General features: G+C 37.9%; 1 protein-coding gene across 1 annotated transcript in view; it reads right to left on the minus strand.

Annotated features, from left to right (window-relative positions):
* The window catches only part of LOC117431692 (heparan sulfate glucosamine 3-O-sulfotransferase 4), a 52,977-nt gene extending 41,678 nt beyond the window's left edge, over positions 1-11,299 (minus strand). Inside the window, exon 1 of the mRNA XM_034052930.3 lies at positions 10,010-11,299. Coding sequence (XP_033908821.2) covers positions 10,010-10,668 — 659 coding nt within the window. The 5' untranslated portion in view covers positions 10,669-11,299. The remainder of the gene's footprint in view (positions 1-10,009) is intronic.
* Between the last annotated feature and the right edge of the window lie 4,300 nt (positions 11,300-15,599).

Genomic DNA, 15,599 nt, shown 5'->3' on the forward strand with positions numbered 1-15,599 from the left:
CGTGCGCTTGCCTGCATAATATCTGACCTCTGAGGACACTTAGCTCTCAGCTCCAGCACTAAATCATCATTAAGAGTTTGTTAATGAGAAAATAAAAGGGGAAAAAAAGAAAGAAAAAAATATACTTTAATCAACAATATTGGAATTTTTTTTAAAATATTTTTAAACAACCTGCATCTAGGTGACAGTCTGTGCACGATTCAATAAAGGTTAGATTTGCTGATGCAGCATACAGACTGTGCCTGCCATTACAAAACTGCACTTAATTCTTATTAGTTATGATATCGTCTGTAGCATGATCCTGTCTGTCGCGTTTCTCTCACACTCACACTAAGATCTAGATGTCTTCGTGTCATCAGTTCAAGCTTCAAGTAAATGCCATGCCATATTATGTGATAAGAGTCACACACCCAAAATACACACAGTATTTTAGGTACACCAGATGTCAATTTGTTTATCAGGCAGCCAGTTTGTTAAAGCTTTGATACCTGGGGGGTTGAGGCAAATCTGCTGATGTCAAAAATGTGCACAGATATGACACTTGGAATAAGAAGCATTGCACTGATAATACTCCCTGCAGCAACCTCAGCAGAAGAAAAAGGTAAGTTCTGTCTGATGACAACTAAAAACAACAGATCAGTTTCCTTCATCTCTAGTGGGCTCCTGCATTCTTTAGTCATTTCAGTTACTGAATGTGTTTTGCAGCTGGAGTATAATTCTGTTTCAGAAAATTATATTGTTATTTTTTCCAACAAAAGTATTGGTTTTCATTGCATTCGGCAAACAAGTAATATCGGGGGACAGCATTCTGACTTATCAAAATATGCTGATACACTTTTTAAAACCTGGGCTGTTGTTCAGAAGAACAACATTTTATGCAATCAGGGAATCCATGCGTGTTCCATTTCTTTAGTGCACCATGGACCAATCTATGCCTTAAGGCTTTGTGGAACTAACCCCAAGCACCCATTTACATCTGGGTATGTCTCCTGGTAACTAGCTTTCAATTAGCCCTTAAAACAGTGACACATTCACACAGGCTACCATTCCCACACAGCATACCCACACAGCCATTGGGCTCATCGGGTGAAAGCAAAGTCCAAGTGTTGCATACCTGTAGAGTACCTTGACTGCACCAACTACTGGAAACATGTGAACATGACTTCCCCCTAGCTGTCATTACCCAAATCAATATAATCCTTGTGTCAAGATTAAAAGATGCACACTGCAATGTTCAAAGGCACCACTTCATACAATTAAAACACTAAGAACCGTTTCACTCCTTGCAGTGCATTTGTAGTGTTAGTTGCCCCTTTAAACAAAGGAAGCTCCCTGCAGAAAACACGCTGGAACACCGAATGTACAGTAACCTTGGATTAGCAGCAGCAGGGACTGCTTTCATTATTTATCAGCATGATCAATTAAAAGTGTCTTGTTTGCACCGTAATGCAACCCAATATGCACTGCAAGTGCTAAGAGTTAAATAAATGGTTATTTAAAAATCAATTCAGAGCCAAGGCTCTCTTTGCCAGTCTTGCAGATAGAAAGTAAACTGGTTTGAGCCAAAGGCATTAGTTTTGGGGTTATCATGAAATACATATAATCTTAATATTCAGGCAGGACTGACTAAGCCAGTCTCACAGGGACAGGTCAAGTTGCTTCTGGCATTATAACATTCTACAGAATCTCTTTCTTAGTGTCTTACTTTGTGAATGCAGTGTAATATTGGGTTAAAAAGTTAAACACGGCAACAATTCGATAGAGAGATTTTTTTTTAAAGATGCACATTTTTTGCCACACTTTATTTTAAGGACCACAACTTGATGTCACAATAAATTAAAACCCATTTCAGTGATCGTCTTGGAGTCAACAACCTCTAACTAGGAGGGGCTGAACTTTATTTGAACAGTTCATAAATGGCTTGCTATGATATTATTAACAAACTAAAACATGAAACTGATATGTTAATATGCAAGCAATCTACCTGTAAACAGTTAATACACTTTTATTTGAAGAATGTTGCCCAAAATGTTATTTCAACCCTGGTGAGTAACCAGACACAGGGACGGATGATGTGATCCACTGCCTGCATACTTCACCTGCTCATGTGTTATTTATTTTGATTTGATTTGTTGTGTATAGTGGGAATATTGTGTGCAGTAACCGTGTTTGCAGCCCCATGCCCTAGCACCTCACAGAAAATTAAAATTCTGTCTGCATGACTAATGCCCAGGCTTTAATAGAAAAAAATAAAAACAAGGATTAGTTTAAGAAGAAAAGCAACAGCCACACATTTTTTTTAAGGTTTAATGATCCCAGGCCTGATCCTAATACTCTGTCTCACAACCAGGTTGGGTATGTCTTTTACCAGAGTTGTAATTTAAGTGGGATTTGACTAAGGACAGAGGGTAGGTGACCCAACTTGGCACAGAGAAGGATGAGCATATAGAAAGATAAATGACATACAACAGCAGTTCAAATGAAGACAGAAGCAATGACACTCAAGGATACTTTTCAGAGTCACTGTTTTGACATCTTCTTCATGGCAATTATAAGAGGCATAGCTAGAGAAAAGACTGACCGCACTTACCACTGACTCCCCTATGCGATGTAGAACTGATCTTTATTTTTTTGTGTGAATCGTTCATGCTTTTACTAATCTATAAAAGTAGCTTAATTAGTAGAAGCTTCATGCCCATATAACGTAATGTAAAACATCTCAGAATTATACTGCAACAATGATAGCCAACAGGCCTGTGATAAAATCTTCACAAATAACAATTGCAGGTTTGGAGAGGTGAAGGAAATGGGAGCCCACACATTTGAAATTTCTCCAAAGGTGTCATTCCGAAACAATTGGCCTTGGTAATTGAGAAGTGTAAATAATCCCATCAAAGCGGCAAAGTACATTGACAGCAGCCTAATCCTGTTAATGGCAGTTATCCAAACTATCTAACAAAAAAAAAAAAAAAACACATCACCTCTAGCTACACCAATTAACATAATACCAAACAGCTGTAGTGTATGTCTCACTAGCTTAGCTGTGGCATCTCTGGGGTTTTATTTAAAGAAAAAGTGTCACCCACAATGTTATAGGAGTACCTGGTTTGCATACTTGCCAGCATGGGCTGCCACTGATTTAGTGTTACAAAATGACTATAGGCCACAATTTCTATCTTGGTATTAAGAAGCCCCTAAGGGCATGGCCACAACAGCACTGATGCTTTAGATCCTAAACCCGGGCCGCCATGTTTCCAATCTGCACAGATCCAACAGATCCAACAGATCTAACAGATCCAACAGGCTCGCTCCTGTACTGGATCATCTCCCACCAAGATGAACAATTGAGACACAACGTCTTGTTAAAACGGGGCCCTGAAGTGGAATTTTCCATTGTTGGAATTCTATCAAATACAAAATGCATTGAACAAACCAAACAAGGAAAAACGCGGGGGCTGTTCACTGTAAAGAACAAGCTTCTCGAGTCAACTGATTGCATGAAAGAAACTTGACATGTAATTGCAATTGAGGAACTCTGGAAAAACACTGAAAACATTAACTCACACCACAGATTCTGCACTGCCAGAGTCATACAGTAAGTGAATTAAAATGAATAGCCTCAGCTAAGCATAGGCCACAAAAACAAAACAAAAGTGCTTTCTACAAACTAGTGATCAAGCATTTGGTTAACATTAAAGCCAGACACAGTGTAACAAATGCAGTTCGTCCAGTCTTAACACAACACTGACAGATGCTCGGGTTCCCAAATAATACACAGAACTCTCTCCCTGTTTTCTGTTCATCGCCGGAGGCAAATTAACAAACTGATGACCTGAAGTCAAACCTAGTAAGAACTGACTTTTTTTTTAGTTTTAGTTTTTTAGTTTGTTTTTTTAGTTGTATATAATGCTGCTGGGTCTTTGAATAAAATATCTTAGAATTATATAAACCTAGGAATTTTAAGTCATGCCTTTTATTTTAGGGCTTTCCTCATTTCTGGTTCCCCTGTTTTATTAATTATGATCGCTAAAAAACATATATAGATAGAATGAATAAGTAAATAAAAAAGGACATTCTGCTTGTATTTCTAAGTCCACTTTTTGCAACTTGCTTATAAAAAAACCCTGCTAACCACCAGGCTTCAAACATATTATATCTGTCTAGTTAGCTTTCCTGTTCCTAATGAGATACTTTGCAAACGTTCTGCAAGAATACCCATCTATTACTGTTCCCAGGCAGATGTCCAGGGCTGTATTTCACTCACAATCATGCAGATTAGTGCAAACCTCTTTGATACTCAACCTGGTTCCTTATGAATGATTTCCACAAATCTAAGCAAATTTTAGATTAGCATTAGGAAGTTGTGCTTTACTAGTTTTGAAAAGTAGTCTGTCAATCAGTGGCACCAGCTCCTTATGCTGTTCCTGTCACAACTTCTCCCTCAGCTTTGGCACACCAGAATACCTTGGAATAATTGCAAACATAAAAAAATAACCATGCAAAAAATATCTTTTTCAAACAATTTGCTCTTTATCATTACACCTCTGTTGATTTTAAACACAATTGCAGGAAATGGTTAGGGTTATATTGCATTGGGTGATCAATTTGCTATTTTGTTGTTCAATCTATATGGCTAAACTTTATAAAACAGTAGGTGTTTGACAGTTCCACTGCTGCTGGCATTTAAAATAAAACACCCCACCTAAAGGGTTAATATTTATAGTCTGTTTTGGATGTTTATTTTTTTTTTGTTTAATTTCAAGTGAAATGCAAACAGCAGGTTTCTTTTTACACCTGTATGCTACCAGGTGGCACCCTCAGAATGGCACCAGACCAGGCGATGTAAAAGTGGTGCACCTGCCAAAGTCAACATTGAACAGCGTCAAATACAAAATATTAGCATGGATCAACTGGGTTAAGAAATCTGTAAGTTGGAAATTCATTGAGTTCTCTTGTGATGCAGTCATACACAGTCTCAATATCATGTTTAAAACAGCAAATGAATTACATCAATTCCTTTAATTTAAGCCTTATTTTATAGATCATTACTATTCACATTTGACGTATTTAGAGGTATACAGAATTTGCAGGATTAGAGTATCCTCATTTCTATGTAGTCCAAATGTAATATGTGTTTATGCATACAGAAAATACTGATTAAAGAATTTGCCCATTGTGGCACACCAACAAATGACAGTGACCTGCATGCAATGGTATTTATTCAGTAATTTCTTTATTAATCAGCAGTTCCCTACCTTGGTTTAGCTGATGGTTTAACTATGTGTATAACTGGATATCTGTGTTGCTGATAGGCTGTATTGCAAGTAAGACATTTTTATTAATGTAATACCAACACGTAACCAGTGTCAAACCCGTTACACCTACGTTTCATTTTAATTTCAAGTGGTTTACCAAGCTTCGTAGTCACAGAGCACTGATGTGTACAGTTTTTAATTTCCTGCTTAAAACTGCTCATGCTTAAGTGTGTTGAGAGCTGTCGAGAATTGCTTTAATTAGCCAGTAAGATGGATTAAATCTGTGTAAAGGGCACTTTAACCTTACTCTTTTTGCGTGAATAAAGAGCTGGCTCAGGTGTGATTGAGAGGCTAACTGAGAGAGACAGAGAGAGACAGAGACAGAGAGAGAGAAAGAGACAGAGAGAGAGTGTGTGAGAGAGAGAGAGAGTGAGAGTGAGAGAGAGAGATAGAGTGAGAGTGAGAGAGAGAGAGAGAGAGAAATGATCCATCATTGACTTTGATTTCTAAAAAAATATGTTCAGGCTAATATGTGTGTGTATATAATTTGCAAATTGGAAAGAGTATTAATCTGGATTTTTTTCTTTTAAATGTATCTGTGTCTACCATCAGAATGAGATACTGTACATACAATTACGATAGACAGACAAAAAATCAGCCAGGAATTTGGGTTGTGTAGCCTGAGCTCAGTTGCAAAGGGTTTCACACTTCACACAACTTCAATGAAAGACCCGATGGCTGAACTCCGATTTGAGCCAATTTCAACCACTCGGAAATATGAAATACTATTTATTCTATAATACTGCCAACAACCATCTCATTAATGGGACTCCAATGAATAAAATAGATGCCACCCTTCAGTTTAATCCCCCAATACTAACATTTTATTACAACATCATTTATGTGCATACAGCAAGCAGAAAGCTAGCTGCATGCTACAAAGTAAATGACATTGGTTGCAGACTTATGGAGTTTCTGCACTCATTCAACACAGCCACTATATCGGAGTGTATCAGAGAAGCTTACAATATGTCCATTAATACAGGGCTCAGGATTGTAGACTAAATCTAGTAATCCTTTAGATATAGTCCTTATTTTATATAAATGATCTGACCCCATCAAGGCTGTACTGATCAGACAGACAAGCTGATCAATGTTCAAGCCCATTCAACTGGATGAATTCCCAATAGTGTTAACTCTTATCCATTTCTCTCATCCAGGGTCTGTTATGAATCTGTTCTGGACTGGCATGCAAACTTTTTGCTCACCTCTTACTATGATTTTACTAAACTTCATTGCACTTTTCCCACAAAAAAACCTTTCTTTCTTTCTTTCTTTCTTTCTTTCTTTCTTTCTTTCTTTCCATGACCTTGGTCTTGATCTCCTCTACAATCTAAGTCTATGACAAAAGGTGTTTTTATTCAACCTCTTACCCTTTCTTGTCAATTGGGAAACGCTCTGAGCAAAAATCATGTGAAAGAAATTACTTCTGTGTATTACATCACAAGTGTTGAGAAATGCCCCACACGGGCCTCTTGCAGCCCCTAAGCAATAACATTTGTGCTGAGATGCAAGATGTAATATTTCAAGAAAGGGAGAAGTCCCCTTGACAACAATGAAAAATAGCAAAATCAACTGAGAGAGTAGTAGTTATTCCCTAAATGTCACTTTTTAGATAGCGTTGATATCTTTTCATCCAGCAGTAGCCAGGCCACAGATACTGCGTTATCACAAGCTTGTCAGATATATGCAAATGCACCTCAGAAGCATTTCAGAAGTTGTTAGATGCTGCTAACATCCTTAAAGGTCACAAAAGCTTTGAAGCAATTGGGTTGTTTTTTCCCTTGGAATTAACATCCTTTCAATCAACATGTCGGCAAAAAAATAATGACTTTGTTTCGTTGCTGTGGATTTCTCTGAGACTGCTTTAAAAGATAACTCCTAATCTGCGTCACATTGTGTCAATACACATTTTGTCATGCAATGCTTCAGATGCTTTTTTTCATCCTGAAAGCTGGGTTAAGCATTTTAATTAATTTGATCCTGAATCACCTTTTACGCACATCTTAGGCGTTCAATTGCCAAGAAAGAGAAATCTATTAAGGAGGGTATAAAAGAGCTGTGAATAAAAAAGGCAGTTCCTCGTACTGTTAAATTAGCAACCTAATACTTTGTTAGACCCTAAAGAGAAGACACAGTTGCAAAGCTGGTGGAGGGGATGTTAGAGGAGAAAAATAATGCAGGCATATGGTAAGAGGGAAGCCAATTAACCCCATTGTTCCTTCTCGCTGCCTCACTCACAAGAATCTAGTAATATATAAAAATGAATTGCAAAGAAAACAATGTCTTCCATCCCTTCTACTGAGCTTCCGCTTCTCCATGAATCACAGTTATCTCTACAGTCACTGCAAACCGAATGCCAGTGTTGCAGACCCACAGTGCCACCTATTGAAATATACTGTGCCTGCTGCTCCGCACTGATAGGGAATTGTATGAGCTGTCGCCGCCAAATCAATAGGGGCACGGCATTCCATCAAGTGACCTCCATGGCAATGAATGTATATTACATATAAATCAAAATAATTGCTTTGTTAATATTATATTTTATTATGTCTAATGCTACATATTTACTGCCATGCCGTTAAAAAGACATCCACCACAGACGTGTGTTTAACTAATCAATCACAATTGCTGTGTTATTTTTAGGGTATGCAAAATTATCTATTATAATACCTGTGTTAGAATTTATTTGTAATTGTACTCTACCATATATATATATATATATATATATATATATATATATATATATATATATATATATATATATATATATATAAATCAGTAAGCGTATTCCCCTTAATACTGAACAGAACTGCAGTAATGACTTTCCCTCTTGGAATGTGGTCAAATGTAATTTTCAAAGGGGAGGTCACTAGGAAAGATATCATAAAAGCGATCATTCGGTTTGGCTAAACACACTTGAATGCTTGCTAGAAGATAAATAAAATAGCTCAGGATGGTGTATTTCAAAAAGCCACCTCAATACCCTAGTTCTATTGTCCCTACCACAATACATTACTAATTAAGTGAATGTGTTCATGTAAATGAAGGATTTAAAATCTAGTGTATTAAACTTTACAAGAATCCTGCTGTGTTATGTATGTGCGGGCTTAAAATATGGGGTCTATTTTAATGATCTAAACAGTGGCAGAGCTTAATACTGTCATTGCAAAATGTATAAATCTGACTTTTCACAGACTACATTAACTGTATTTGTATTGCACTTAGTAAGTGATAGAATTAGTCACGCCTGGAGTAACCCTTAGTTGGGTTAATAAAGGGTTAAAGAACGGCGGTATTTAGATCCGCAGGTGTTTGGATCATTAAAATAAACGCTGATGCGATCCTGATGCAAGTTTAATAAACCATAGTCACGCACCAAAAAAAAAAAAAAAAAAGACATTGGAGTATCTTAATTAAAGTAGCTTATTTTTTTCATCGTGAAATCAAGCTTCAAAGCTGTATTCTATTATGAATTATTTCTGTTGTACTACTGTTCATGTATTTGCATAGTCACTGGAGGTGAACGATACATACATGTAGTTAAAACTGTTTGCAGTATTTCATTACACGGTTACACAAAATAAGCCTCTATTTAGCCAAACCATAAGGTTGACGGCGTTGATGTGACTGTTTTTGATTTGCTAAGCACAGCATTGATGTTATTTACACTATAACAAAATAAGCATGTCACACAAAATAATGAGCCTAAAAAAGCATCTGTATTCTGTTCACGACAGTCGCAACGTACTGTGAATGCAAGTATTTGTCAGGTACACCGCTGAACCCTTTTTTTTCACCTAATAGCAGATGAATGCGATGTTGTTTCTTCTTGGCGGTAACCTCAACGAACCTTCAGGAGTAAACTGTTTTTAGTTCATTAGCTGTTTATACAGGGCGTCGCCTAACAGGTGATTAAAGTAGCATGAAGTCCATATACTGTATATGATCAATCATTCCTCACTGAACCTTCACATCCTGACATGTATTGAGTGAGAGTTCCTCTTGTGCACAGCATCAATCCTCAACGCTACTCGGTGTACCAGGAAATGAGTACTATATTCAAGGTGGCCTATAACTTATTTAACACTTTTCTGTGCCACATAATGCACCATATTACATTCCATGGGTTTCGTCACAAATGCGGTATTGTTTTTAAGTCGCATGTTTATTTAAAAGCAACTTAAATTATGCCCACTTGATATTGTTTTGTACTATATATATATATATATATATATATATATATATATATATATATATATATATATATATATATATATATAGTACACAACAAAGACAATATTTGAAATCTAAAGTGTGGAAAATAACCCCTGTTGCCCCAATTGCGGTTGTATAATTTATTAATATTGTATTATTAAAAATACACGCAGGGTTGTGCGCGGACAAAAGGACCAATTAATGCGTTCTGTGAAACAGTATAATTTTTAAGCAAGTGGGCTAACTGTGTACATTACAATCTTGTCGGGCTCGGTTATTCCGTAATGGCACGTCACCACTTATCAAAGCACATTACCAAATCACCCTGATGAAACCACATCGCACAGTAACGGGACAGGCAGAGGTCTGTATGAAACCGAATGATGTATACTATCCAGACACTAGCGAGAAACCCAGTCGATCTGACTATAGTATCAGAAAGCCAGATAAAACCAATGAAACAAAGCGGCGCGTACCTGTACCAGGCAAATCCCTTCTCGTAGTTCCTATCAAAGAAGTGGGGCTCTACTCCTACTGCCCTCACGTCAGGGTGGACCCTCAGGGCTTCCAAAAGAGCCCTGGTACCCCCTTTCTTCACTCCAATAATAATGGCGTGGGGTAACTTTTTTTCCCCATAATCGGGGGTAGCTGTGCTATTCCCTCTTCGGTTTAGTTCGTCGTCCGTGGTGCTGGATTCCTGGTGCTGCTCCCTCTCGAAAACGACCGTGTGACCCGTGATCATTTCCGTGGGAGCTAACTGAGTTTTGACCCAGCCCATCGCTCTCTCCTCAGTTCCAAGAGTACCGGTATCTTCAATGACTGCGACGGAGACTGCATAGTCCGCTGTCTGCGTCTGCTCCGTGGTGCTTTCCACGTTTTTGCCGAAATAGCCCTGTGATGATGTGGCGGAATAAAGTTTTTCTCGTAACGCAGCGAAAGTGGACTCTTCTGTCACTAGCCTGGCTTGGTACAGGTAGTTTTCTTGCAGGGGAAACTGCAGGGTATTGTAACAGCTCATCAAACTGTAGAATAAGTAGGTGACAGAGAGGGAGAGAATGAACATGAACAAAATCTTTCGAGGCACTTTAGGGGTTAAAGCTGGAGTGCTGGACCAAAATGCCATCTCTGACAGCATGGAGCCACACAGAGAAATGACCAGACATGTTTTCACCCCAATTCTCGCATGGACCCTTACCAACAAACTGACTCTGTCCAGCACAGTTCTTGCTGAAACTGGAGGTAAGAACAGCCGCGGATCTCAATAGTCGAATTGTGTTAGCAGACCTAGTACTAGCCGCTAAAACCAAACAGCACGCCAGCAGAAGAAAAAAAAAATCCAAAAAACAAGATTGTTAATATTCCAAAAGATAATCGCCACGCATTCTTAGAATATCGATTTCTGATTTCAATCCTGACAGCCTTTGTCACAATTTACACGAGCGCATCTTTAGACCAGAAAGGCAGCAATCTCGCCTCCTTCCAAATGAGCAGCTCGGCTTGCATTGGACAGATCCTGATGGACGAAGTCTTGACATTTTAAAGGGAAACACTGGTAACTGACAAAGTATTTTGGAAGTAGTGTGCTAGGCACGTCTGCGTTTGCCGCACGCCCCTCGTACTTTCACCGCCCCATTGCCATGCGGGAGAACCCTGTGAATGACCACTCACTGTATCCAAAGGGTAATTAAGCATAAAATAAGCACAAACGTGTGACTGAGAATGCAGAGTGAACCCGACTCCGCTGCCAGCTTTAGTCTCTTTGATAACCTGCTAACTTTGCGCGGATGAAAGTGGACTCCCGCTGTATTAATATTCATTGACTCTCCTCACTAGTTGGGAGTGACTGTTCATAATCCTTGTGTTGATTGGTAGATGCGATCCGGTCATCAGCAATGTGAGCTCATCTGAAAACTATCAAATCACTTTGAACAGCGTTTTCAGAAGCGGTTTTTTTTTCTGTTTGTGTTTTCTTCACCAATGCTGTTCTTCGTGAATTTTCTCATTAATTCTGTAACAGAATACGGTGGCTTTTCTTTTTTTCATTTTTCTTTTTTACTCTCTGAAGGAGACTTGCAACGGGGTATATATTAATCAAGTACCATTTTATTAATATTGTTTGTGTGTGTATATTATTATTATTTTTATTATTATTATTATTATTATTATTATTATTATTATTATTATTATTATTATTATTATTATTATTATTATTTATTTATTTATTTATTTATTTATTTATTTATTTATTTATTTCTTAGCCGACGCCCTTATCCAGGGCGACTTACAATTCTTGCAAGATATATATATATATATATAGTATTATTATTATTTATTTCTTAGCAGACGCCCTTATCCAGGGCGACTTACAATTGTTACAAGATATCACATTATTTTTACATACAATTACCCATTTATACAGTTGGGTTTTTACTGGAGCAATCTAGGTAAAGTACCTTGCTCAAGGGTACATATATATATATATATAAGTCTGAGATCCAGTTATTACCGAATACTACACGAAACAGCGGATCTGTATAATATGATCCGGTGAGTGAAAGGGGGTTAAATACGCTCAACAAACAAGCTCCGATGCTGGTTTGCTTGTTATCACAATCTCGTGATCACCAGTACTTGGCCAAAATAATGTCCAACCTACAAAGATCAAAGATCCGCATTCCCAGCCTAGCATTCCTTCATCCGAATGTACCGTATTTCGGGCATTGAAACAGAAAATAGTTTTTGTTAACATATTATTAAAAGCTAACCCAATGGTTACTTTCAAACAAGAAGAGACAAGGAAATGAATCCGGTCTCCAAAAGGCAGCGCTAGAGATGTAAAATGAAGCTCACTCCTGTCCTCTACTGGCCACTTCTGGAGCTACATTTTAAAATAACAATCAACCCGATCTATGTCCTGCACAGCTTGATTTTAAGCGCTTAATTCCATTGTTTCTATTGCAATAGGGTGTTGTTGGGTGATTCCTTTAAAAACTTAACAGAACGTGGTACAATGCCTCAGTCAATCAAGAAGCACCAGGTCATTATCTTCCTCTGAATGTCTGCTTGTGTAAGCAGAAAGACTTTGATTAGATTCTTGCTGTACAGCTGTTGCCTACAAGCTTTTCAAACTCAATGATGATGGGATACTTACTCAGGTATGTCTTATTAAACTCACAGTAAAACCAGGAATAGATCAAACTGCAAATTGAAAAAGCATATATTGCTCAAAGCAAATAATGAAAAAATAAAATATTTTAAAGGATCATTTCTGTATACAGTCTGTTCTGACGCCGTCATATTTAACCAAAATGCTATAAATACTATTGACTGTACACCACCAGTCGCGTTTAATTTACACATCACAGCCCACCAGTGCTAACACAGTCTCCAATCATTTTTTTAATTTTTCAAATTGCTTCCCATCCACCTTCGTCTTCGTATTCCGGCGTGTTTTTTTTTTTTTTTAATATGTGCATCGAGCGAAGTTTGCGACTCGAGGGAGTGCAATAAATTGGGGTAGAAATGAATAGATTCATTTGCTACACGAGGTAACGGCTGCGGGAACAGAACTGGCATTTACATTTACTGGATCTGAGGACGACCCAAGTTCCAGTGCATTATTTGTCAAGAGGTTTTGTCAAACAAAACTCTTAATCCTGCAAAATTGAGACGCCATTTATCTATTATTATTTATTAATTAGCAGACGCCCTGATCCAGGACGACTTACAATTGTTACAAGATATCACATTATTTTTTACATACAATTACACATTTATACAGCTGGGTTTTTACTGGAGCAATTGAGGTACAGTACCTTGCTCAAGGGTACAACAGCAGTGTCCCCCCACCTGGGATTGAACCCAAGACCCTCCAATCAAGAGTCCAGAGCCCTAACCACTACTCCACACTGCTGCCCTATATCTACTAAGCATCAGAATTTTGAAACAAATAGCTTTTTTTAAAAAATGCTTAAAATGAGAGCATTTGGTGAACTGGTAATGAAGATTCAAGCCCTGGAATCTCATTAAGTTAGATACATTATATAAATACTTTGCTTTCTACGTGTACTTATACACATACAAATTAGTTTCAAAATGCTGTCGTGAAATATAATGTGTGGCAAGTGGTCCGTGGGAAAAAAATCCAACCACCAAGGTGGTCTCTAGATTGAAAAAGGTTGGGAACCACTGATCTAGACTAATATGTGGACGTCAAAAGGTGTAAAACTGGGCGGCCACAAGCAGAACCAAAACTGTGTCCTGCATCTACCCATATGGTAAAGCATTGTAGGATTATGTTTGAGTGTGCCCCTGATGATCCACAGGGATTATCCTTTTCCCATGTAAATGTTAAATTAGACAATCTAAGGATAATTGAATGTTTGGGATGTGATGCGACTCACCAGGTGAGATGGGGTCATGTGGGAAAGCATGATGCTATAGGATAGGATTATTATTAGCTTTAGAGATGTTGTTATATTTTATGGATTAGTGTAAATGGGTGTCTTGGACTGCTTGAAGGTACGTGTTGTAACCATATGGCTTTATATAGGATTGATCCTGTTAGTTTGCAAAGACACCAAACTGCCTGGACTGCAAATGAGCTAGGATCCGAAGTAGATCTGCAATCACTGGATCCATTTATAATAAACTGAAAGAATAAATATACACTCTGATTCATTAAACTTTGAATACCTGAGTCTGTGTGATTATTCTTAATTAACTGTTGTCTGAGTATGTGAAAATCTGTAAGCCAGTACAGGAACAGCGCACTATAGGAGTTTATGCAATCGATTTGTCCTGCTGTTTGCATCCCCTGATTCTACTAGAGAATAACAAAGTGCATGAACATGACATTATTATTAGTTCCTTTGGGTATTAACATCATAGGCATAATAGGAGAATAAAAGCCTCCCTGATTGGTAGCTTTGACTAGACGTGGCTTTGTGGGTACTTCGCACAGTGGCAGTACTACTTTGCATTAACATTGTTAAGACACAGCATGTTGCTCAGATTGCAATTTAAAAAACATCTACAGTGCTTTACTATTTTGCTGAAACCAAAGCGCACTACATTACCAGGTTAAACCCTCAAAGAAAGCGACTAGGCAATAGACAGGAACCATTGAACATGACACAAACAATGACTAACAGGTGTATTTATACAGTACGAGACCTGCCACTTTGGCACCAGAGATGCAGGAATTATTCCCCCGATGCCAAAACTATAGAGCCTGTCCTCCCCTCCTGGACTCCTGCTTTTACACAGTTTTATTTCTTAATCTTCAGCTGGCAAAAGCTTTTGGCACACAAAGCAAACATGTACTTTCCCTGTTTTGTCTTGGCATACAAACCTGCTTTTATCTTTCCAAGACATTGCGTCTCTAATTACTGTGCAATTACATAGCAGTTACTTAGTAAATACATGTGTACTTACACATAGTTACAATGTTGTTATGCACACTTACAATGTACTTAATGTGTAAATCTTTTTGCATGATATGTCCCTAACACTAATATCCTAAGCCTACCCCCCTCTGTGTCCTTTGAGGAAATAAAAAATCAAACATCACTGAAGATATGCTCACTTCAGTTTCAATGCACCGCCCATCATACTTCTCAAACGTACCAGAAAATAGAAATATCATTGTAAGCATTCTGTATATAGCAATTCGTGTTGGGCTTGTAACTTCTGCTGATGAAACTTAAACTGTTAAGCCCAATCAAATGTGAAGTTGCAATCAATTATGTGCTGTTCCTACAGAGGACATCCTTTTGTAGGCATGCAAATATTAAAATGATAAAGGTACAACACTGTCAGTGTGTGTGTGTGTGCGCAGAATAATGATTTCAGAGGAATTACAGGTAGTCATTGCGCCAGAGGGTGTCTATGATTTTAAATAAATGAGATAGATGTTGGCTGGACTCATGTCCTTCCACAATGCAATAAATTACCTGACAATGTCATTGATTTAAATTAAGCTTGAGTGATATATCTGCAATCTCTTTGCTTGATCAGGGTTAAATGCAGAGCCTAGGGATAGCCAGTCCTTGAGTGGTATATGTG

This window comes from Acipenser ruthenus, chromosome 22 (assembly GCF_902713425.1).
Source record: "Acipenser ruthenus chromosome 22, fAciRut3.2 maternal haplotype, whole genome shotgun sequence".
NCBI lineage: Eukaryota > Metazoa > Chordata > Actinopteri > Acipenseriformes > Acipenseridae > Acipenser > Acipenser ruthenus.